This window comes from Alligator mississippiensis, chromosome 9 (genome assembly GCF_030867095.1).
Source record: "Alligator mississippiensis isolate rAllMis1 chromosome 9, rAllMis1, whole genome shotgun sequence".
Classification (NCBI taxonomy): Eukaryota; Metazoa; Chordata; order Crocodylia; family Alligatoridae; genus Alligator; species Alligator mississippiensis.
Genome location: NC_081832.1, coordinates 38,635,690 through 38,657,979, shown reverse-complemented (window position 1 = coordinate 38,657,979; position 22,290 = coordinate 38,635,690). Strand labels below are relative to the sequence as shown.

The window sequence follows — 22,290 nt, the reverse complement described above, 5'->3', positions numbered from 1 at the left end:
ATATATATAACGCTCTTAAAGATTTCCACACACCCTGCACCAAATCTCTCCAGGCCACCTGTGAAAAGAGGCCACAGGGAGTCCAGGAAAACTGTAAATGTGTGGAGGACTTAGATTTCCTGGGAATAGGGAACCTTTGAACGACTCCCCCTTCCTTACATTCCTGGCATTGTAAGGCCCTCTCCCAGGCCTATCAGGGGAGCATTCAGAATGGGAGAGTGGGAGTAGGAGCTTGGGCAAAAGGGAGGATACCAGGCAGGGATAGGAGGGGAGAGGCTGTACCAAGCTTCCCTAAATCTCTCTATATGGTAGAATCATAGAATTGTATGGCTGGAAGTAGAGAGGTAGTAGGGCAACCACAGACACCTGGGCCAGCATGAGCTGCCACTGTACTGATAGCAGCAGTGTCTATTTTTGCACCTCCCAAAAAGGTGGCACATGGGACTGCTGCCCCAGTTGCACTCCCATTCGGTTATGCTATTAGCTGAAAGAGACCTCAAGGGTCATCAAATGCAATCCCTTTCTTGGATGCACTATATGCTGTTTCTTCTCGACTAGCAGGACAGAGAAATCTGCTGCTGAAGCTGGAAGTAGGATCTCCTGTGGAGTGTTTGGCGCTGTAGCTTCTGTGCACTGCACTGTTAAATAGCCAAGGACCCTTCTGACTGCAGAAACTGGCAGCACCTTTGTAAGACAGAGCAGGTGCACCCCACATTGTGCTCTCTCAGGAAAACGTTATTTTTTGTTCTTTTCTGCTTTGCTGTTCTCTGTAATAAGGGTAATTTTGTAATGATACAGCTACCTGTTGGGTAAAGACCAAGACAACAGGTTCTAGGAACCCTTAGGAAGGCAAGAAGGCTTTCTGTCCCATTTAGGAAGAGCTGTCTGGACTGAGGGCTCCTGGGCATAGCTGGCTCCCTCTCAAGGCAGTGGAGCTTTTCATTGGCAGGTTTACATTGGCTGGAGTTTTCCTGGCAGGACCAGATGCCTCCTTGCAATGTCTTGTGATTCTGTGATGATGTGTCAATCATAACACCCAGGGCAGGGCAATGTGAGTGAGACTCAGCACTTTGTGGGGACCTTTTGTATAGCCCTGAGCATACTTTTGGTGCTAGCCAAGTAATAAAGAACTGCTATTAATTATAAGGGTCAGGGGTTCAAAATTGGCACAAAGTGAAATATACCTCATAGACAGCCTGATTCATGAATATCTCCCAAAGCCCACACAAACTCCCTGGACATGATATAGACTCCTTGGACTACTTGCATTCACCATCTCACAGAGACCCCTTACCAGTCACCATTACACAGATACTGTTTCCCTCTCTCAGTTGTTATCACAGAGCTGCCCATCTGCAACTCTACAGTTGCTCACATGGAAGAGTAACCTAAGAACGCCATTTCCTATAATGTCTTTAATGTTACTTATAGTAGGAACTGGAAACAAGGAGGCTGCCAGCCCTGTGTGAGCAGCCTGGCCCCTGGCACCCAGGAATGCTCTGCAGGCCTTTTAATAGTGAGGGGACCATAGCTAGAAAGAACAGGGTGGGAGAGTTCACCAGGGATGAAGACCAAGAAGTAAGGGAAGATGACTGATGTCTGCCCTGCTCCATTTCTTTACACCCCCCAATAAGAACTGCAGGGACAGAGCAACTAGAGATTGCCAATTCCTGTGGGATTTCAGAGAGGTAGCCAGAGGCACCAGTCCAAGGGGATAGCTTTCCTCTCTGCCTCCAGAGGAGTGAGCTCCTCACGGATAATTTAGGCAAAGTGTTCATATGCATTCATGTGTGTGGTCTTCTTCTTCTTGTGTCTCTATACCACATGTGACCATTTGGTTACACATGGTTGTGCTCGTTGACTGTACTTTGTGAGGTCTTTCATTGTACATTTGCCTTCAAGCAGAGGGCATTGCAGCAGGTGTTGCATAGTCTGAGGCTCTGTGCCGCAGTCACAAGTGGTTGAACCAGTTGTATAGCCCTTCTTCATTAGTTTCTTGGAGTGTCCAACTCCAGTACATAAGTGGTTGAGACATCACCACCTTTGCCATGGTTCATCAGCCCCTTGTGGTAAGGACACCTTTGCTGATGTCTTCATGATGTGTTCTTTGTATGAGAGGGCTGGGTTTAGGCAGTGGAATAGTGTAATGTTGAGCTGATGGCTGACCTCATGATTTTGCAGATGAAAGACACATACTTACGTTTTCGCTGGGTTGGCACATAATTGGTTTTATGTAATATGAGGTTAGGCCAATTAGTGTCTCACTTAGGGATTTTTCAACCTGGTCAAAGCCAGTGTTTTGGGTTGTTATGCACAGGTCTGCATAAATGAAACATTTTGTTTCCAAATCAATTGGTTGGTCATGCATATGGAAGTTATAAAACAGAGGTGCAAGTACGCTTCCTTGAGGGAGTTCATTAATCTGTTGCCTCCATCTGCTTCGCTTACCATCCAGTTTGACAAAAAGAATCTGATTTTGAGCAAGATTCGTATCAACTCTGTAGGGTGTAGATCTTTTGTCATTTTGAGGGTCCTATGCAGGAGTCATCAGTGGTTAACTGTATCATAGATGGCTATTAGATCAACAAACACAGCTCTGGTGATTTGACCTCTTTCAAAACCTTCCTCAATATGTTGGGTTAGATTGAGCAGCTGGCTTGATGTTGATTTCCCAGGATGAAAGCCACCCTGTTCGAGGATTAGGGTTTATCCACATATGGAGCAAGCCAGTTCAGTATCAATCATTGGTCCAATTTGTACGTGTAGCATAGAAGAGAAATAGGTCTAAAACTCTTTGGATCTGAAGTTTGCTGGGTTAGATCTTTCCCTTGCCTTAGAAGTGCCACTCCCTGAACTTATTGCCACATATTTGGAATTTTAACTGGCTATGCATGATTTGTATAGGCAGAGGAGCCATTTTTTAGTTTGGTGTCCAAATTGCTTGATTTGTTCGATAAGTATATCATCAAGGCTGGCTGCTTCTCAGTCTTCGGTGCATGAATTCCAGCGTTCAGCTCCATCATTAAGAGGCTTGTACAACCCATGTTTTTTGGGGTACTTGTACCTTTTCCAGTCTGAGGGTTTGGTTTGTTTGCTTATCTGTTTTGGGTTTGGGGGCTTTTTCCATTGAGAAGCATCTGGTGAGCACTTTGGTTAGTGGTGATGTTGATCTACATTTTGTGGGTTATTGCTTAGCTTACATATTGTCTCCCATGCCTTTTTACTATTATGCATCATATCAGATGACTCAATCAGGGTCTGCCAGGATTTCCTGTGTTCTTCTGTGATGGCTAACATGAGCTCCTCACCTATAGCAATGGTGTTTGTGGAAAAAGGGTCTAGTACATACCACCACCTGTAGTCTTTGTATAGGCCAGTGCTTTGTGGAGCAAAGCCTGAGATGTAATTCATGCTGCAGCTCTGCAGGATGTTCTTCCTTGCAGATTTCTGTATAGCTTTTAGGAATTGGACATAGGTCTCAGGCAGACTGGTAGTTGAATCCAGACGTTTATTTCATCCCCACTATAGATAGGTTTATTGTTAGGTTTATATAGGTTTATTGACTGACCCCCACAGTGTCCTGTGGATTATTTCTCTAAGCTTAGCTCCTTTTGTTGCGGCCTGTTGAGCACTTACTTGTGGCTGGCAGAGAGCTGGCTGCTGTATTGCACTGACCCACCTCCTTTCTAGCTCCAAGCAGCAAAGGGATGGGGAAGAGGAGTTGGGACAGAAGTTCAACAGACAAAGGGATTAATTGGCTTTGTAAACACAGCAAAATGTTCAGTCCCACACAGTCTAAATTAAACAAACGCACATTGCCCTAGTTAAGCAATGGAGGGAGTTGCTATGGGGAGGTTTTGAGGTCAAGGGGGAAGAGGATCAGGGGCACAACAATAGGCAATTGGAGAGAAGGTGGGGCCTAGGAGATGGCAAACAAGAAGGGAGACAAGACCAGTCAGTGATGTGGATCCAGAAGTATGTGAGACTCCTCTTTGAAGCTGTATGAAGCAGTGTGGGAAGCTCTCCTCTGAGCGGTCTGTTTACTTGTGGGGCCGGTCACATGCCCTGTAAAACTAATGCATGTTTTGTCCCAAACAACCCTTCTCCAAGTGGGGTTTAGACTGTTTGCCCTACCTTTGAAACAGCCTATCAGAACCTATGTGCTTTCCTCCAAACCAAATGAACATTCATTTGTCCTTCCTCTTTTTCAATTTTTTCCTTGCAGAGTTGCTGCATCTCTTACATATTTTTAACCCCCATGTGTTTTGTTAACTCTCCTATGTGTCAGGATCTAGAAAAATAGATCCAGTTGCAGCAGCTCAGCATTTGCAATTGTGTCCAAGGAAGCGTGCAAAGTTGGGACATAATAAATCAATGTATTCAGTCAATTACTGTGGCAAGAGCATATCATAAGAAAGCTGGCTCTAGGCATGTAATGGGGGAAACAGGCATGGTGTACAGGGAACCAGTTTCATCCTAGGCTTGGGAAGGATCCTAGGAGACAACGATCATGCTAAAATTATGAACTCCAAGCCGCCTCAAAGTCTACTCTCGAAAGAAAGGCAGGAAGTTCTGGTCTGTCATGTAAATGTTGCTCAGGAACAGGCTACCCAGCGGCAGAGGATTTGAAATGCAGATGCCTGGATAGCTGTGCTAGGGTTACAGCAGCAGGTGCTGCAACTTGAGGTAATCATTAACACTGGGTTGTTCTGTGGGTGTGTTCTCAATAGGCCATGGGCAGGGACTGACTTTCCACTCCCCTGGGCAGCCCCAGAGAATACAGCTGGAAACTGTGGCACTCACTCACCCATAATGAGAGCTCTCCGTGGCCGCTACACTCTTCTGGTATGTACCATAATGCATGCACCCAGGGGTACAGGGCTGCAAGTCAGAACAAGCTGCAAGCAGCTGCTTTCCCAATCCCTGTTCTTTCTTTTTGAGATAAGTTGATTAATTCCATTTGTGAGACAGGCAATGACAGGAGCTGGGATTTATTGCCAATGGGACAGGAAGTATCAGTTAGAAGGGACTGATTTTAAGAAGGGAATCCTGTAGTGTCTGTAGGCTACTAGCCTTCAGGTTGGAGTTACTTCTATAGGGGAAGATCCTCAGACTAAATCTTGGATCCAGACTCCTCCAACTGCTGGGAACCAGCTCCAGATCCAACTGTCGGATCCATCTCCCAAAACCCTTGGGCTACAGGGACCTGCCACCTGCATTCATAGGGTTTGGCCTTCTGTTCATTCTCTGGGCTGGTTCTGAATGGTGCTCCTGTACTGTGTGACTGTTACTGAAATAACGGTGGCTTCAGGAGTGAGCTAGATGCTGCTCACTCCCATAAGAGATCTATTCTCTGAGGATGAGAGACTGAAAAATACAAATGATATGGCATACAGGCAAAAGGACTGAGTAACAGGCAGCACAAGACATGTAATCCTAGGATGCATTGTGAGGAGGACTGAAAGAGCCAAGTTACAGGGTGGTAAAGTGGAGAGAGAGGTAGGAGGGAAGGACAGGTAGAAAACAGAAGAATTGTCTATGCTTCCTCAGGGGTAGGGGAGCTCCCAGTCTCTGTGCAGGCCATGCTGATAAATATGGGAGAGGATGCCAGGGATTGTTGTCTCAGAGGGTCTGCAGGTATTTCAAACATGTAGTGAGGAGCCAGGATGGGGCAGCTCTATGCACCATAGGTGCATATAGGATTTTGAAAAGGAGGGTGTAGATTGTGTGGTGCCTCATCCCATATAACACAACACATGTTTTTTTCCAGGTAAAAATAAGTTAGAAGTTTTACTAATATACTAGGATCCCAGGGATATATTCTTCAGTTTAAGATTGAAGCAAAAACAAATATTACTTTATTGGAATGAGTTAAAGAGTCTGCAGGGCTATGAAATTAGAGATACATTACCAGGAGCAGCTAATAGACATCAGAATTGCAGAACAAAGGATAGCTTGATTAGTGGAACATCAAGACCATTAAAAAGGAGAGTAATTAACACTTGTGGAATAAAGAGTTAAGATTTGAATGACCCATTCATTCAAGTGGCACTCTCTCTGCTACTGCTGCCTGACTATAAATGCTTTGCCATGGCCAGGCAGTTGATTTTAAACTTTAGTTGGAGCAAGAATCAAAGTGGAGTGCAAGTTCCCCCCACCCTATAGATCCACCCCTGCATGGGCATAAGGGCTGGTCAGCAGCTCCTGTGTGCAGTGAGTGGGAAGTGTTATGAGACTTCCTGAGCCCTACGGGAGGAGGGAAGGACAGGGTTGCTCTGTGTGAAGCAATGGGAGTAGTGTTGGGATGCTCCATGAGCTGTGAGGGAAAGGGTAGGCAGGACCCCATGTGCAGTGTGGAGGGAAGGGCCATGGTGAAGGGGATGCCTGGTTAGCTGTGTACCCTTCCCTGCTCCTACTTCTGATTCCACTGTAGTGTTTAAAGACCCAGTAATAATGGCTTGTACTTGGGGTGTACGCAGGGCTTGGGCATGGCCTAAGACTGATGTGGCAAGGCACTTTAAGGGCCTGAAGACAGCAGCCGGCAGGTGCCCGATGAGGGCAGCCATTAAGGATCCAGGGCTGCCCATATAAACGGAGCATTTTGCAGCTGGAAGGCCAGGCAACAACATTGCCTGGCTGCAGGTATCACCTGGAGGTAAGGGAGGAGCTGTAGGGGATGGTCAGGAGGCTCCTGGTCCTGGGCATGACCTAAAACTGCACCCTGCTGGGAGTGGGTGGCCTGGTGGGGCTCTCAGTGGTGCGGGAGCCCCCAGGAAATGTCAGGCCAGTTACCACCCTGGTGAAAGGTGGGTCAGGGTACCTTAACCCCAGCTCCCACAACCGGGTGGGTTACCCCCTTGTAGGTTTTGGAAGGTGAACCCCAGTGAGAGAGTGGGGCCATAGACTCAAAAAAACCTGTCTTGACATCTCCCAACTGGTCAATGCTGGGGCCAGGACTGGAAGGGTCAAAGGGCCAGGGGCCCATTGTGAGGGACGCCCAGAGCTGAGGGCCTGGGGTTCCAACTGGCCTGGAGGTGGGGCCAGGAGCAGTAGAGCCAAACGTCCTGCAGGGACCACACCTGTAAGGGAGAAGCAGCTCAGGGAGCTAGGCAGCCTAGAATGAAGGCAGATTAGGTCACCTGAACAGAGGGATCCAGGTGGGGTTCAAACAGTAGGATTCTGGGGCCCAGAGTGGGGCCGGTGACTGTAAGAACAGAGGATGCCATCTGGAGGCTTGGGCTGTGGTGTAGGGGAGGCAAATAGCGCCCCCTGGCATCGGGGCAAGAAATGGGCAGTCTCCTGCTTAATTAACATCAATTAATTAATTAACAACAAGGCATGGAGGGTGAGAAGGTGGGTGGTTAGCCCAGAAACAGGTGGGCAGGCCACAGGGAAATCGGCCCCAAGAAGGCCCCGTTACAGCTGAGTATGTATAAGTAATGCGTATGCACAATGGATGCTATGTAGCTGTCTGCCATTGCTCTTTTGGAGGACCTGGGTCTGTGGAATTCTGCCCTAGCAAAGAAACAACTTGTGTGGAGACCCTTCTTGTTTCTGAGTTTTGGGCATTGCTGATCAGAACCTACCAGGGTCTGTTCAGTTGGGAGTTGAAAGTGGCCCTGCTTCTCAGGGGGTGTGCCTATGCATTCATTAATGAACTGTAATTACGGTGCATTGTTCAGTACCTGTAATAACAGGTACTAACTTAATGCTCTGTAATTAGTGTTACTTCTCATTAGTTTGGATGAATGCTTTTTTAGTGACGTTAATGCACATTAGATTTAATCTACTGTGCATTAGCACAGGTTTTGCCTGGCATGCTAATGCACAATAGAATTAGTCTTCAGAACATTAAACATCTTGTGTAGATGTGCTCAAATATGTGCCAGTTTTCCAGAATTCATGGCTGCCATTCAGCCGTTTTTAAATCTAATAATGGTTTGGGACGTTCTACTGGCTGGCTTTTTGGGGCACTGAATTTGTACGGAAGAGGTGATCTCAGGCCAGAATCAGTGACAGGGACTTCCTGTAGGATTTGGGTATAAAACATATATCTGGGATGCTTTTCTAAGCAAATCCCAGAACTCAAGCAATGTTCCTCACCTAGTAGAAGAAGCCTATGAAATAACGGAGATTCCTCTGGGAAATGTCAGGAGGAAAGCAGTCCTCCCTGGGAAGTGAAACTCCATTGAACTTGATAACGAGGAATTCCATGCCTGTGTTGAGAGGCTGGTGAGGGGTTCAGCATGCAGGTACTGAGCTAATTTAGAGCTTGACTAATTTTGTTTACATCAGGGGTATTGTGTAGGGTGTCATTAGCACATGGGTGATCCTGGTCTCACCTGTCATTGTTGTGGAAGGAATTGTTGACTGTGGCAATTACATCCCTCAATTGCAGTGCTGGAGGCACTTTGAGTTGCCTGGGGTAGCGGTATTCGAAATGGCCACAGGCTTGCCAAGATCCACATTAGTACTGTTCTAGATTCTCTCTTGCAGTGCTCTTTGGGCAATATAGGCAAGGTGTTTCTATCCCAGCTACCTGAGGAATGAAGCAGGTTGGAGTCCAACGTCCTTAGGCCAGTGAAAGCCATTTGATATTTCCTGAGGCCAACTCAGGAGGTGGTGCTCCATTTGTAAGTTGCATATAGACTCCTGTGTATAAAAATTCTAATATAATAAAAAAACCTGTCCATCTGTCTGTCTGTCCGTAACACTCTTGGAGCTCTCTGATTGATAACTGAAACAACCAATCAGAGTGCTCCAAGAGCATGTTGGACAGGAGGCGGTGGCAGCGGCATGGCGGATCATTGCCATGACGGAAGAGACAGATCAGGGATGGAGGGGACGGACCCTCCCCCCCTTGCTCCCTGAAGGTGGCAGCAGCAGCGTGGGTTGCTGGCCAAAGGGGACAGAAGGGACGGCAGGGCAAGCTTCCCCTTCCCACCCCCCACTCCTGGGAGGCAGTGTGGGGGGCAGGGGGGATGGTGGGTGGCAGCGCTCTATCCCTGCCTGGACCCCTCTCCCCCACAGTCATTCCTGATGGGAAATTGGCTAATAATAATAATAATGCTGCATGCCCAGCTTGTATACATCATCTTTCCTTTGTAGATTTCAAAATGCTTTACAGTGGAGGGCAGGGTCGTTAACCCTATTATACAGAAGTGCAGTGGTACTTTTGAGTGGTAAGAATTCTGATTTGAACTCCTCCCCTGTAGTAGGGAAAGTGAGTGCTGCTCCCCTGTTCTTCTTAGGCCCAAGACTACACTACAGATGTTTACCCTGGTGTCGCTGTCCCTGCTGCAAATTCCTAGTGTAAACTCTGGAGAAACGGGCTGATCCTGTTGTGTTATAGCCTGATAATGTACTAGGTGAAGCTGCTCTGGTAAATCCCACCTTACACCACTGCCATGCGTCTACATTAGGGAAGGGCACCAGTGCAGTACTTCTAATATAAACAGGGTCTGCTGCCCCCTTGCTGATCGCTCAGCCTGCAGCAGCCACCTCCATTAGGTGTTGTGCCTGGCTGCACAATGTAATCCAGTTTGCTTTCTTTTTGAAATGGGCATTTTTTGTGGCAGATCAGTCAAAATAGACTTGGACCATGTAGGTATGACAAGTCTACCACTTTGCCTCCCAAATATTTGTGTTAGTTCTGATCTGTGTATGGGTCTACAGACAAAAATGGTTAAGGGTGTTCCCATTCATTATTGTACACCATTAGGAGGTGCACAGCTTGCTGGAATGGGAACAGATGCACAGGTTAACGCCTATTTCCAGGTTCAAGAGCTGGGTTTTGCTGGGTTTTCATATCCTTCTGTTTAGGAGCAAAATGCTGCTGCCTGTTAATTGCTTTCTGTTTCTGATGCAGGGCAAAGAGATGAGGTTGAAGTTGGCTCCTTTTTCCTGGTTCCTTTTTCCCAGTTTCTTTTTCAAAGCTAATCTATAATATCCTGCATCAAGTATAGAGCCCTAAATGAAGATCAGATTAGGATGGGTTTATGGGGCAAAATGCCTCTTGGACCACCCCAAACTTCCTGTCAATGGCACTGGGGGACTGTCCCAAAGAATCCTGACCACAGTCCTGCCCGGCCCAATGTGCAGTTTGGCCCTGTCAGGCTTCAAACTGAAACCCCCCAATGCCCACTGAACTAAGGATAATGGATCAGATAAGGAATTCGCTTTTGGGCTGGGATCATGGCTGGAAATCCTTCTTGGGACACCCCAGCGTATGCCTCTGTACCACCAGGGAACTATTCCAGACATCTCTGACAAGAGTCTTGCCCAACGCAAAGCGCAGTTTGGCTCTGTCAAGCTGTCAACTGACAGCCCCTCGGCCACTATAGATTCATAGATTGTAGAGTCGGAAGAGACCACAAAGAATCTTCGTGTCCGACACCCTGCCCCTGTCAGGAAAGAGGACTGAGGTCAGATGACCCTAGCCAGGTGACTATCTAGCCTCCTCTTGAAGACCTCCAAGTTAGGTGATAGTACCACCTCTCTTGGAAGCTCTTAGTATAGTACTATACTAAGTATTAGGTCTGTAAAAATGGCACTGTTCCGTTTCAACTTGCGTTTCAACATTTTGATGGAACAGCATTTCATTTTGAGTTTCGTTTCGATTCAAAACTACTGTTCCGTTCTGTTTCGTTGAAACAGTTTCGCTGTTTTAACACTTTGCCCATAGGCTATAATGGAGAAGCTTGAAACAGCTTACAACTTTGCCATTTCTGGCCTGATTTGGATTAAATTTGCAGAAATGGTAGCCCCTTCTGGGGGCATGATGCTTGCCAAGCTTCAAGGAGATAGGTATAGGGGTTTCAGGGAAACTGCACCTCAAAGTCTTGAAAGCAAAACTCATATCAGGTATACGTATTAAGCCACAGCAGGGTCAAACCTTCAGGGATGGTAACTCCTGCTGAGGCAACAAAGCCTACCAGCTTTCAAGGAGATAGGTGTAGGGGTTTGGGGGAAACTGCACCTCAAGCTGTGGATAAGCAAAACTTGTGACATGGGTGACATTTTTGTGTGTTAAGGCGCAGCAGTGTGAAAGCTGCAGGCCTGCTAGCGTCCTCCAAGGCCATGAAGCCTGTCAGCTGTCAAGGAGATGGATGCAGGGGTTTATGGGGCCCTGCACCTCTGGCTGCTGACAGGCAAAACTCATTACATGGGTGCTTGTGGAACTGTATCTGTCTTGGGGCACTGGGAGGTGAAAACTGCAGGGTTGCTAGGCCCTGATGTGGCCACGAAGCCTGCCAGCTGATAAGGACATAGGTGCAGGGGGAGTCTGGGTTCTGGGGCCCTGCACCTCTAGCTGTTTACAGGCAAAACTCGTGACATGGGTGGGTGACACTGTGTTAAGGTGTGCCCTCGCTCAACTGACACCAAGGCAGAAAGCAGGGCAGCTCAAACAATGCTTTCCTTATGTAACCCTGGGCACGACATTATGTGCGCCCTCACCTGAAGAATGGGATCCTGGGGTACCCGGTAGGCAGTAGCCCTGCCCTGCCCCCCTGGGAAGCTGCTGCAGTGCCCCGAGCGGAGAGCCTTCCCTTACAATCAAGCACCCTCGCAGACAGTTCTCAAACGATTTACAAGATTTAATTATTTACAACATAACAAATAATCATTAAATAAGCACAAGGATATACCGACTAATAAACTTATTTACACAGTCTCTCACTTGCACAAGGTGTACTGGGGATCCCGTGTGCTGTGCCCCTGGTGGGGTATCTCAGGGAGTGGGACTGTCTGTGTCCCTGCACGTGGTCCGTGGACACTCCCTGGCGCTGGTGTCCGTCTCCGTGCTCCTGGGGTCTCTGGGCAGCAAGCAACGGCTCCTCTGCAGTTCCTGCAAGACAGCCTTCCCCTGGCCTTTAACTCCCTTCCCTAGTTCTGCTGTGAGCAGTGTCTGGGCTGCAGGCTATAGCAACCCTCCGGCCCCACACAGCCTCACAGCTCTGGCAAATGCAGCCCCTCCCTGGGCTTGGCCTGCCCCTGGGGCCTCTCACTCCTCAGGGAAACTAAGGCAGACTCCGGCAGTCTCCCCCTGGCTCTGCTGTGCTCACCCAGCCACACCAGCTGTAGTCAGGTCTCTCCAGACTTGGGTTCTCCACACCAGCAGTCCCTGCCTGCCCCTGCCGCTGCCACTTCTCCACTCTGCTCCTGCAGGCCTCTCTCAGGGGCTCTCCGAGGGACCACTGCGCTGAGACATTCAATCCAGTCTCCAGCCTGTCCCTCGGCCCCCCGCGGGAAAAACTGCTCCCCTTTTATCCAAGCCTCTCAGCCAATCCCAGCTCAGAGCCCTTCCCCGGCTTTTGCTAAGGGCTCTCTTTCAAAACTGTGCTGGGGTTACATCACCCCTCCCACTTCCAACAGGGCTGCTCCCAAACACCTTCACTTGCCCTCAGAGCCTACAGAGTCCCCTCTGGGACAAACTCTGTCTCTCTGCCAGGCAGCTCTTCCCATTCTGTTCAGCTGGGTCCAGTTTTTAAAGGCTGCTACACTTTTATGCATTTTTTCCATCCCACCCCCAGAGCACTGGCATTGGAAGGGACCTCAGGAAAGGATGACAGTCACTGGCTAGCTACACAGTCAATAATGAGAGCAGTCCTTCCCCCCCCTACTCTTTCCCCCTCCCTCTCCTTTAGTTTCTGTTTCCCTACAGGCAAGCCCAGCTTGAGCTTCAAAACTCAAAGTTTTGAAAACTTTGAAACTTTTTGACTTCTCTCATTTCGTTTTGAGGCTGTTTCGAACCTGTCTGTCTTGTTTCAGTTTCACTGTTTTGAGCTTGAAATGAGTCAAAACAGCATTGAAACAAAACTGCCAGTGAAATTTTGCACAGCTCTACTAAGTATATGCACCCGAATAAGGAACTGGCTTTTGGGCTGAGATCATGGCTGGAAATCCTTTTTGGGCCACCCCACACCATTAAACAGGGGGACTCTCCTGGACACCTCTGACTAGAATTTTGCCCAGCCCAAAGCATGGCTTGGCCCTGCCAGGCTGCCAGCTGACAGCCCCCTATGCCCACTGTACTAAGTATATGGCTCCAAATAAGGAACTGGGTTTGGGGTTTGGATTATGCTGTAAATCCTTCTTGGGCCACCCCAAACATGCCTCTGTACTATCCCAGCCATCCCTGACCAGTGTTTTGCCTGGCCCAAAACACAGTTTCTTCATGCAGGACTGCTAAGTGACAGCCCCCGACGTCCACTGTAGTAAAGATAATGGCTTGAATAAGGAACTGTTTTTTGGGCTAGTAGAGATGGAAACCAGTGGCGACACATAGGGGGTGCACATGCACCCCCTCAGAGCTCCGGTGCACCCTCTGACTAGCTGTGCTTGCTGCTTAGGCTCTAGGCAGGTGGGCCAGGCAAGAGCGCCGGTGCACCCCTGCAAGTGCCAGCTGATCACTGCAGCTGCCCCCAGAAGTGGCTGTAGCAATTGGCCATTGCAGGATCGGCCACAGAGCGACCCCAGGCAGTGAGATCAATCACCGCCCCCCTCCCCACCCCCCCCTAGTCCGTGGAACTGGTTGCAGGGGGGGCATGTGCCTTCCCTGACTAAGGTGTCACCAGTTGTAACACTTTCAGTAAATCTGGCTCACAGAAGAACTGAAAAATGTGATCCTTGGCTTTTTCCACCAGATATTTCTATATGTGACTTTAAGTAAATTGGTAGTGTAGATTATGTTGTAGCCGTGATGACATTAAGTAAATACAAATAAACCTATATGCATACCTATATATCAAATTACCAAACCATGCATTCTCAAATACCATTCGCTGGCTTTTCAGAGATGGTAGTATCCTGTTCCCTTGCCTCCAAAATCCTGTTCTTGTATCTTGTATTTGTCTTCTGTATTTAAGTAGATGGTATGTTATTAGTGAAAACATGTCACCAGTCCTGATTAGTTTAACAGAAAATAAGAGACATGCAAACTTATCAATCAGAGTTCACTAAGGCAAAGGTATTTGTCATTGCAGGTATAAAGTAGTTGAGGTAATGGTACGATATTGATGAGCATTTTCTATGTTTCCACAAACTTGGTGATACTGAGAGCTGGTGTTACTATGATGGGCTTGTAGAATTCAAAATGTCAGATGTGGAGATACATCAGCAGATGAAGAAGAGTTCTCCAAAGCTCTTAGTAAGGGAAATGCACCAAGCCATGTTGTTGCTGTATGAATGTGTTAGAAACAATACGAACATCTGCAAGGATACACACAGAGACTTAAATACATACCAAAGCCTCACTCTTAGGTAATTAAGAACGCTGTACTGGTGCTAATGCATGTTAGGTTGGGTTCTCCTACTACCATAACCTACAGTCGATGGTACTACCTGTGACTGTTAACGCTAAGTGGTGGTTAAATAACCTGGCTACCTCTAGGGTGCCAATGGCCTTATGTAGAAGAAGACCTTAGAGGGGTGTATAAGTCTTACCCCTAGTGGAGGAAATGCTGCTAAAACATTGTGGCACCAGAGTCTACTCTGGAATAAGCTGGGCTCTTTAACTCGGATCAGGGTGGCCATAGTTTTGATGAAAAACACAGGTGTGGGCAAAAGGAAAAGATTTCAGACAGGAGTCACTTCCTGGATGTTTTCAATGAACTCTTCAGAATAAAACTGCTTCTGAATGCAGTTATCTGCAGTGGGTCTACATCAATGGTCTCCAACCTTTTTCAGTAGGAGATCACTTGTGGAATTTAAAAGCAAACCAATATCTACCCCCTCCCCCAAGTAGGTAAGTCTGTGGGGAGGGAAGGGGGGCAGATCGAGATAGAGAGAGAAAAAAAACATTTGAGGGCATGCTCCCACAGACTTACCTGGTGGGGGGGAAGGGGCGCGGAGGAAGGGAAAGGACCGTGGTGGGGAGCAGGGCAGATCGAGGCCCCAGCCCTAGCTCCACTCCCTCTCTCACCACTGGGGCCTTGATCTGTCCCCCCCCCCCCCCCCAACAGCAGCGAGGGAGAGAGTCGGGCTGGAGCAGGGGCAGGCCCTGCAGCCAGCGCAGGGTGGGATGGAGTCATGAGTGGCTCTTTCAGGGGGACAGGGAAGGGGGGTCACACACTCTGGGAGGACATGGGGTGCATGTGCCCTTGGATCTGCATGCGGGGCAGGGAGGGCTACAGCTGCGGGCTGGGTCCAGGCTCTTCCCAGTGGGGGGCTGAGCCACCAGGAAGAGCCCGACCCATGACAGCAGTGCTGGGAATGTGGCTACAGGGGGGGCTGTAGCCCTCCAACCCTACCTCCCAGCCCTCAGAAGCAGCCACCCTGCCCCGTGCAGACCCCAGGCACATGGTTCCCATGTCCTTAGGGGGGAGGGGCATAGGAAGGGGAAGTCTATGCCGGGGTGTTCTGGGAGGTGACGACACTGGGAGGGGAGGTTCGGGGGACTACAGTGAATTTTCAGGTGGCTGCAGGCTCCCCCGTGGCCCCACTCCCAGCACTGCTGCTGCGGGCTGGTCTCTTCCTGGTGGTCCATCCCCCACCCTGGGAAGACCCCGGCCCCAGCCCACAGCTGTAGCCCACCCTGCCTGCCCCACATTCAGATCTAGGGGCACACACCCTCAGTGCCCTCCCAGGGTGCATGTCCCTCCTCCCTGTGCCCCCCAAATGAGTCATTTATGGCTCCGTCCTGCCCCACCCTAGCTGCAGGTCCTGCCCCTGTTCCAGCCCCACTCCCTCCCTCACCACTGCTGCAGCCACCCCTGCTGCCCTGTGTTTGGGGGACACATGTACCTCCAATTTGTACATGGGGTGAGGGGGCTGCCACTATATGCTGTGCTTTGTGTCCCAGGCTTTGCACCCCGAGCTCCAAGTTGCAGCGGGGCTCAGGGTGCAAAGACCAGCACACAGTGGCAGCCGCCTCACTCTGCACACAGATCAGGGGGTCACATGCCCCCCAGGCCTCCACTGGGGTGTGTGCAGCAGCAGAAGACCCCTGCACGCCTGGATGAGCTACCTAGGCTTGGACCCTTCCTCAGCCTGGCCTGGCCGGGGCCCCGCTCACCCCATGGTAGGGGGCACAGTGGGGAATTGTCCCACTCGCCTGGCAGCAGGGACACTGCTCAGCCCAGTCACATGCGTCCTGCCACTCCTACTTCCCACTGATCCAAGACTGCATCCTAGCCACTCCCCAAGCCTGTCCCACCACTCCTGATCATAGAACCTCTGACAGTAGATCTCAGTCTGGGGAGGGGATTGACTGGTTGGTGGTCTACATGATACTGTACTATAGTACTAGAGTAAAAACGGCTGAAAAAAAACCCCAAAGCCTACCAGTGATACAGGGCACAACCTGAAAGATCTGGGGCTCCCTGGCAACCTGAAGAGGACAGGCGGAAAACCCCTGGCAGGACAGAGGAGAGATGGATACCCACAGTGGTGTGGGGGAGTGACAGAGTCCCCCCATGGAGCAATAGAGCCTGCCAGTGGTGTGGAGAAACAGCAGAGACCTTCAGCCGAGCAGCAGAGATCCCCCCAGTGGAGTGGCAGATACCCCCGACTGGTGTGGAGTGGTAGAGACCCCCTGGCACCATGGAAGAGTGGTGGAGACCACCCCAGCAGCATGGAGGAGCCGCAGAGACCCCTGGAGATGGCATCCACAGCAGTGCTTCCTAGCATTGAACCCTAGCAATACTTTCCAGCATCAAGTCATAGTAACTCCTGTGTGGCCCTCACTAGCCAGCTCTTGCTACTTTGGCTGTCATATGTGGTAGAAGCCCAGGGGAAGGGCAGCAACCCTTGCAAAAAGGAGGACATGGACCAATGGCATGAAGCTGCAGCAAAGTAAATTTAGATTGACTTTCTAGTTTTTCTAGGTATCCAGTCACAGGAATCATTGTCTTTCAACAATCCATTATTTATTTACCCTTTTGGTTTTCTTTTCAATAGCAAAACCATGAGTGAGTTACACTTGTATCAATCCAAGCATTCACTGAGAAAACATACAAACCCACCCACCCAAGCCCAAACAAGAGAATCTACCCATAAAAGCATGCCATTGGTAGGTAGTCAATAATAATTTTCCCCTAGCCCAGGGTGCAACAGAGAGGGAAATTTTCCCCAGCCAAAAGCAGTGCGATAAGGCCACAGCCAGGGGGAAAGAGGGACTAGGTAGGGGAACAAGTACAAATCAAAGCAAGTTTTCCAGTAAAACTGCAAGTACAAATCAAAGCATTACTTTCTGTGGCTGTAACCAGGAAGGAGTGACCATTACTCTGTGCACTTCAGACTGAAGGAAGGAAGCACTTTGCAATAGGGCTCTGCAAAATTTTGCCGACTGTTTTGTTTTGACACTGTTTCAACCAATTTCAAGCTTGAAACAGCAAAATCGGAATGAAACAAAGGCCATCGAAATAGGCTCGAGACAAAACGAAGCTAGTCAAAACATTTTGAAAGTTGAAACGTTTCAACTACAGGCAGGGAATGGGAAGTCAGTCCAGCTAGGCTGACCTCTCATCCCCAGCGCAAGATCTGGCAGGGGACAGAAAGTCAGAATCATAGACGTAGGGTCGGAAGGGACCTTGTAGATCTTCAAGTCTGACCCCCTGCCTGGGCAGGAGGGAAACTGGGCTCAAGTGACCCCAGCCAGGTAGGCATCGAGCCGCTTCTTAAGACCCCCAGGGTAGGAGCCAGCACCACTTCCCTTGGAAGTTGGTTCCAGATCCTAGCTGCCCTAACTGTGAAGTAGTTCCTACGGATGTCTAATCTGAACCCACTCTCCAACAACTTGTGGCTGTTATTCCTTGTTATCCCGGGGGGCACTGGGGGAAACAAGGTCTCCCCCAAACCCTTCTGGTCCCCTCTAGTGAGTTTATAGACGGTCACAAGGTCCCCCCTCAGCCTTCTCTTGTGAAGGCGGAACAGGTTCAGGTCCCGTAGCCTCTCATTGTAGGGTCTGCCCTGCTGCCCCCGGATCATGCGGGTGGCCCTCCTCTGGACCCTCTCAATGTTGTCCACATCCCTCTTGAAGTGGGGTGCCCAGAACTGGACACAGTACTCCAGCTGTGGCCTGACCAGTGTCGTGTAGAGGGGGAGAATAACCTCCTTGGCCCTACTTGAGATGCACCTGTGGATGCACGATAGGGTCCGGTTAGCCCTGCTGACCGTGACCTCACATTGTCGGCCCATGTCCATCTTGGAGTCAATGATGACTCCAAGATCCCTTTCTGCCTCTGTGCTCTCAAGAAGGGAGTTTCCCATCTTATAAATGTGCTGCCGGTTACTACTGCCCAAGTGCAGCACCCTGCACTTGTCCGTATTGAAACACATCCTGTTTTTTTAGCCCACCCCTGCAACCTATCCAGGTCTTTCTGCAGTCTTTCCCTCCCTACTAGCATGCCCAACTCACCCCAAATTTTGGTATCATCAGCAAATTTGAACAGGTTGCTTTTCACACTGTCGTCCAAATCGCTGATAAAGAAATTGAACAGTGCTGGCCCAAGAACCGAGCCCTGGGGGACTCCGCTGCCCACTTTCCCCCAGGTCAAATATGACCCGTCCACCACCACCCTCTGAGTATGACCCTTCAGCCAATTAGCAATCCATCTGACCGTGTAGGCATCAATGCCACAGTCGCCTAGTTTTGTAATGAGGATGGGGTGGGAGACAGTGTCAAAGGCCTTGCTGTAGTCCAAAAAGACTACATCCATGGCGACACCTGCATCCAATGCTTTTGTGACCTGATCGTAAAAGGCAATCAGGTTGGTCTGACATGACCTACCTCTAATGAAACTGTGCTGGTTGCCCTTGAGCATCATCCCTGTTGCCGGCCCATCACAGATGTGCTCCTTGATGATCTTCTCAAAGAGTGTCCCTAGGATTGAGGTAAGACTGACGGGCCTATAGTTGCCCAGGTCCTCCCTCCTCCCTTTCTTAAAGATGGGGACCACATTGGCTATCTTCCAATCATCTGGCACCTGGCCCGAGCACCACGAGCGCTCATAAAGCTGTGCCAAGGGCCCAGCAATAACCCCTGCTAGCTCCCTCAACACCCTGGGGTGGAGAGCATCTGGACCTGCTGACTTGAACATGTCCAGCCCCTGCAGAAGCACTCTAACCCGGTCCTCCTCAACCTTAGGTCTTGAGGCGTTCCCCTCAAGTCCGTCTTGAAACACGGTGGGGGTGTCCCGGTCCCTGCACAAGAAAACGGAGGTGAAGAATTTGTTAAAGAGGTCTGCCTTCTCTGGCGCGACCACCAGATTGCCCAGCGTATCTTGCAGGGGCCCCACATTTCCCGGTGCCTTCTTCATCCTCCCTATATATTTGAAAAAGGACTTTTTATTATCTTTGATCTTGGACACTAGTCCTAGCTCTATGTCTGCCTTAGCTTTCCTAACAGCCCCCCTACAGGCCCAAGCAGTGGAGTTATACTCTTCTTTGGAGATCGCCCCCCATTTCCACCGGGTGTACGCCACCTTTTTGGCAACCAGGCATTCCACCTAGCTGGGTTGACTCTCCATCCTCCATCCCCAGTGCTAGATTGCACCAGGGGCAGGAGGCAGCCCAGCTGGGCTGCTTTCCCATCCCTGACACTAGACCATGCCGGGGGTAGAAGGCAGCCTAGCTGGACTGCCTCCTGCCCCGGCACAATGTAACCCTGGAGATGGGAAGTCAGCCCAGGTGGGCTACCTCCTGCCCCGGCGTGATCTAGCACTGGGGATGGAGGACTCCCCATCCCCAACAAAATGTCAAAACAGCATCAAAACAGCCTTTCCATTTGAGCAGAAGAGAATGGAACAGCTGTTTTGAATCTAAATGAAATTCGAAACAGAACACTGTTCTGTCAAAACTCAAAGCAAAATGGAACAGTGCCGTTTCGCACAGCCCTACTTTGCAAGGCATAGCTCACTTGAGGCACTTTTTGTACCTCAAAAAATTATTATATTTTTGCAAATGTATGTGTGCGCACACGCACACATGCCCCATGTAGCAGGAAGGGAAGAGTGCCTAGGCAGCAGGGATTTAGAGCCTGGAAGAGGGACTGAGTCCCTGGTACAGATTTACCTAGCTTCAGACCTGAGGAAAGAACTCCTTGTCAGTGCAGTGCATGAAATTCAGAGAAAATGACTGCTAACTCCAAAGCAACTTCTTCCACTAGAAATGTGCATAGACCAAGGATTGCTTTTTAGCTGAAAGAAACTCTGGTAGAACTGGCAACTATGTAATACTATAAGTGTACTGCACTGATTATATTCTACGTCTATATAGTATAAGTCTATAGACATAAGTTGATATGCAATATAAATCTTCATATGAGTCTATATAACAAAAGTCTACTATAAGTATAATACATACTATAATATATAATAGTATACTATTTGAGAGAATGTTGAATGAAGTGTTGTCAGGCTCTTCCACTTCTTCCTCTTCTCTTCCTGCTCTGGGAGCAGTGTGCAGCTAGCAAGGGAATGGTAGCTAAAAATTGAAGGGAGGGACCATAAGAGCATAGGAATTTGTTTAAAAACCAACATTCAGTGCTATAATATGATATAGTATAACATTATACTATTATTACTAATACTAGCAAATGGCCCGTCATGAATGACAGGGCAGGTGGGGGTGGAGTGCTGCCACCCAGAGCCCCAAGGCACTGCTGCTCCGCCTCCAGCCCCGTGCCCCCCCCCCACTTCCCACATCCCCCCATCCCCCTGCTCCTGTCTGCCCATGGGGTGGTGGCCACCCCTTGTCTTGGATGTGGTGGTGAGGCTGGAGTCGGGGGGGGCAAGGCCACGCTGCACCATCAGCACCCCATGCTGCCAACGCTAAGGACCGGGGGGGGGGGGGGGGGGGGGGGGGGGAGAGGAGGCAAGGCCAGCATCACTGGCTTGGCCCCCTGCTCCAGCCCCTCAGTCCCATTCTGTCCCTGCTGTCTGCGTTAGGGACAGACAGACAGACAGACAAAGGCTTTTATTATATTAAAATTATACCTGGAGGGGGGCTTGAGCAACTTAAAAGGCATTCACGTTGGGGAGGGGCTTGGCAGGAGTTGCGTTGGGGAGGGGTGGGTGTGATGGTGGCAGGACACCACTTCTCAGGTCCCACCCCCCCATCATGCTTCCCCGCGCTGCCACTGCTGCGTTTCAGGGTGTGCAGTATAGAAACTCATATAAGACTATACATCAGTCTATATAACAGAAGTCTAATATAAGAAATACATCCTATGGTATATAGTTCAGAGAATGCTGAAGGAAGCCTCTTCCTCTTCTATTCCTCTTCTGGGAGCAGCGTGCAGCTAGCATGAAAGCGTAGAAAGACAATAGGACTTTTTATTGAAAACCAATTTGCACCAACTAAACAAAACATTTCAACAACCAGGTTTACAAGAAAGTTGAAGTAAACAATGTACCCCCTCTAGGGTACAGGGGTCACTTACAAGTGTCAGGTGTCACTTACCAATAAATGCATAATGGTGCCACTTTCTTTCAAGTTGCACATCGCAAAGCTGCACTCATCCAGAGACTGAAAGATTTACTGCACCCCACTTCAGTGGTCTACAGTTTTGTTGAACACTGGATTTGCATTCATTCTGCCTCCGGTGTTTAACTGTGTCTCATCCGCCTCACCTCTCTCATCAATTCTGTGAATGCACTATGTGATCGCTGCTCCCCCAATTTATAGGCCTTGAGCATGGCAGGTCCCCCCCTTTCCCTCCCCCCAGTCTTGTTTTGGTGTAAAAAAAAAACCCCAGGCAGTCTGGTGCCAGGCTGGAAAAGAGCGCAAAAAGAAGGTGGGAAAAGTGCCTTTGCAAAGTTTCTGGGTTTTGAAAAATGCTTCTGTGCAAGCCAGGCGCACACATTGTGAGGGGCGACCCTGACAGTTCCTCCCTGCCCCCCTGACCCCCAAAAAGTAAGCAGGCAGAAAAAGAATGTGTAGGCATAAGCCACTGTGGGGGCTTTTGCAAAGTGTGTGGCTTGCCAAAATGCAAGCAAGGCTTGTGCGGGCTGCCCACACCAGCCTCTCTCCCCCCCAGTAGGCAGGCAGAAAAGAGAGACTGCCAGCCCTGAGTCCCTGCCCCCACTCCTCCTGGAGGCAGAACAGACTGGGAAGGTATCAGCCCCTGTGGGGGCTTTAAAAAGTGTCTGGTGGCTTGCCAAAATGCAAGCAATGCTAGTGAAGGGTGAGACACCACTTACACTTGATGGGAACATTAGGATGCTTCTCTTCTCCAAACTGAGGGAGGCACTAACTTGGCAAACTGCTGTTGTGCAGGCCAGCCAGACTTGGGAGGGGTGACTCTGGAGGGGGCTCTCTGAAGCTGGGCCAGCTCCCCTCTTGCCCTGC

The 22,290-nt window shown here is 49.5% G+C and overlaps 1 protein-coding gene across 1 annotated transcript in view; it reads left to right on the top strand.

Moving 5' to 3' along the window:
• Window positions 1-4,750: 4,750 nt before the first annotated feature.
• TLDC2 (TBC/LysM-associated domain containing 2) overlaps window positions 4,751-22,290 on the top strand; it is a 72,673-nt gene continuing 55,133 nt past the window's right edge. Inside the window, exon 1 of the mRNA XM_059733330.1 lies at window positions 4,751-4,845. Within this exon, the coding sequence (XP_059589313.1) occupies window positions 4,813-4,845 (33 nt within the window). The 5' untranslated portion in view covers window positions 4,751-4,812. The remainder of the gene's footprint in view (window positions 4,846-22,290) is intronic.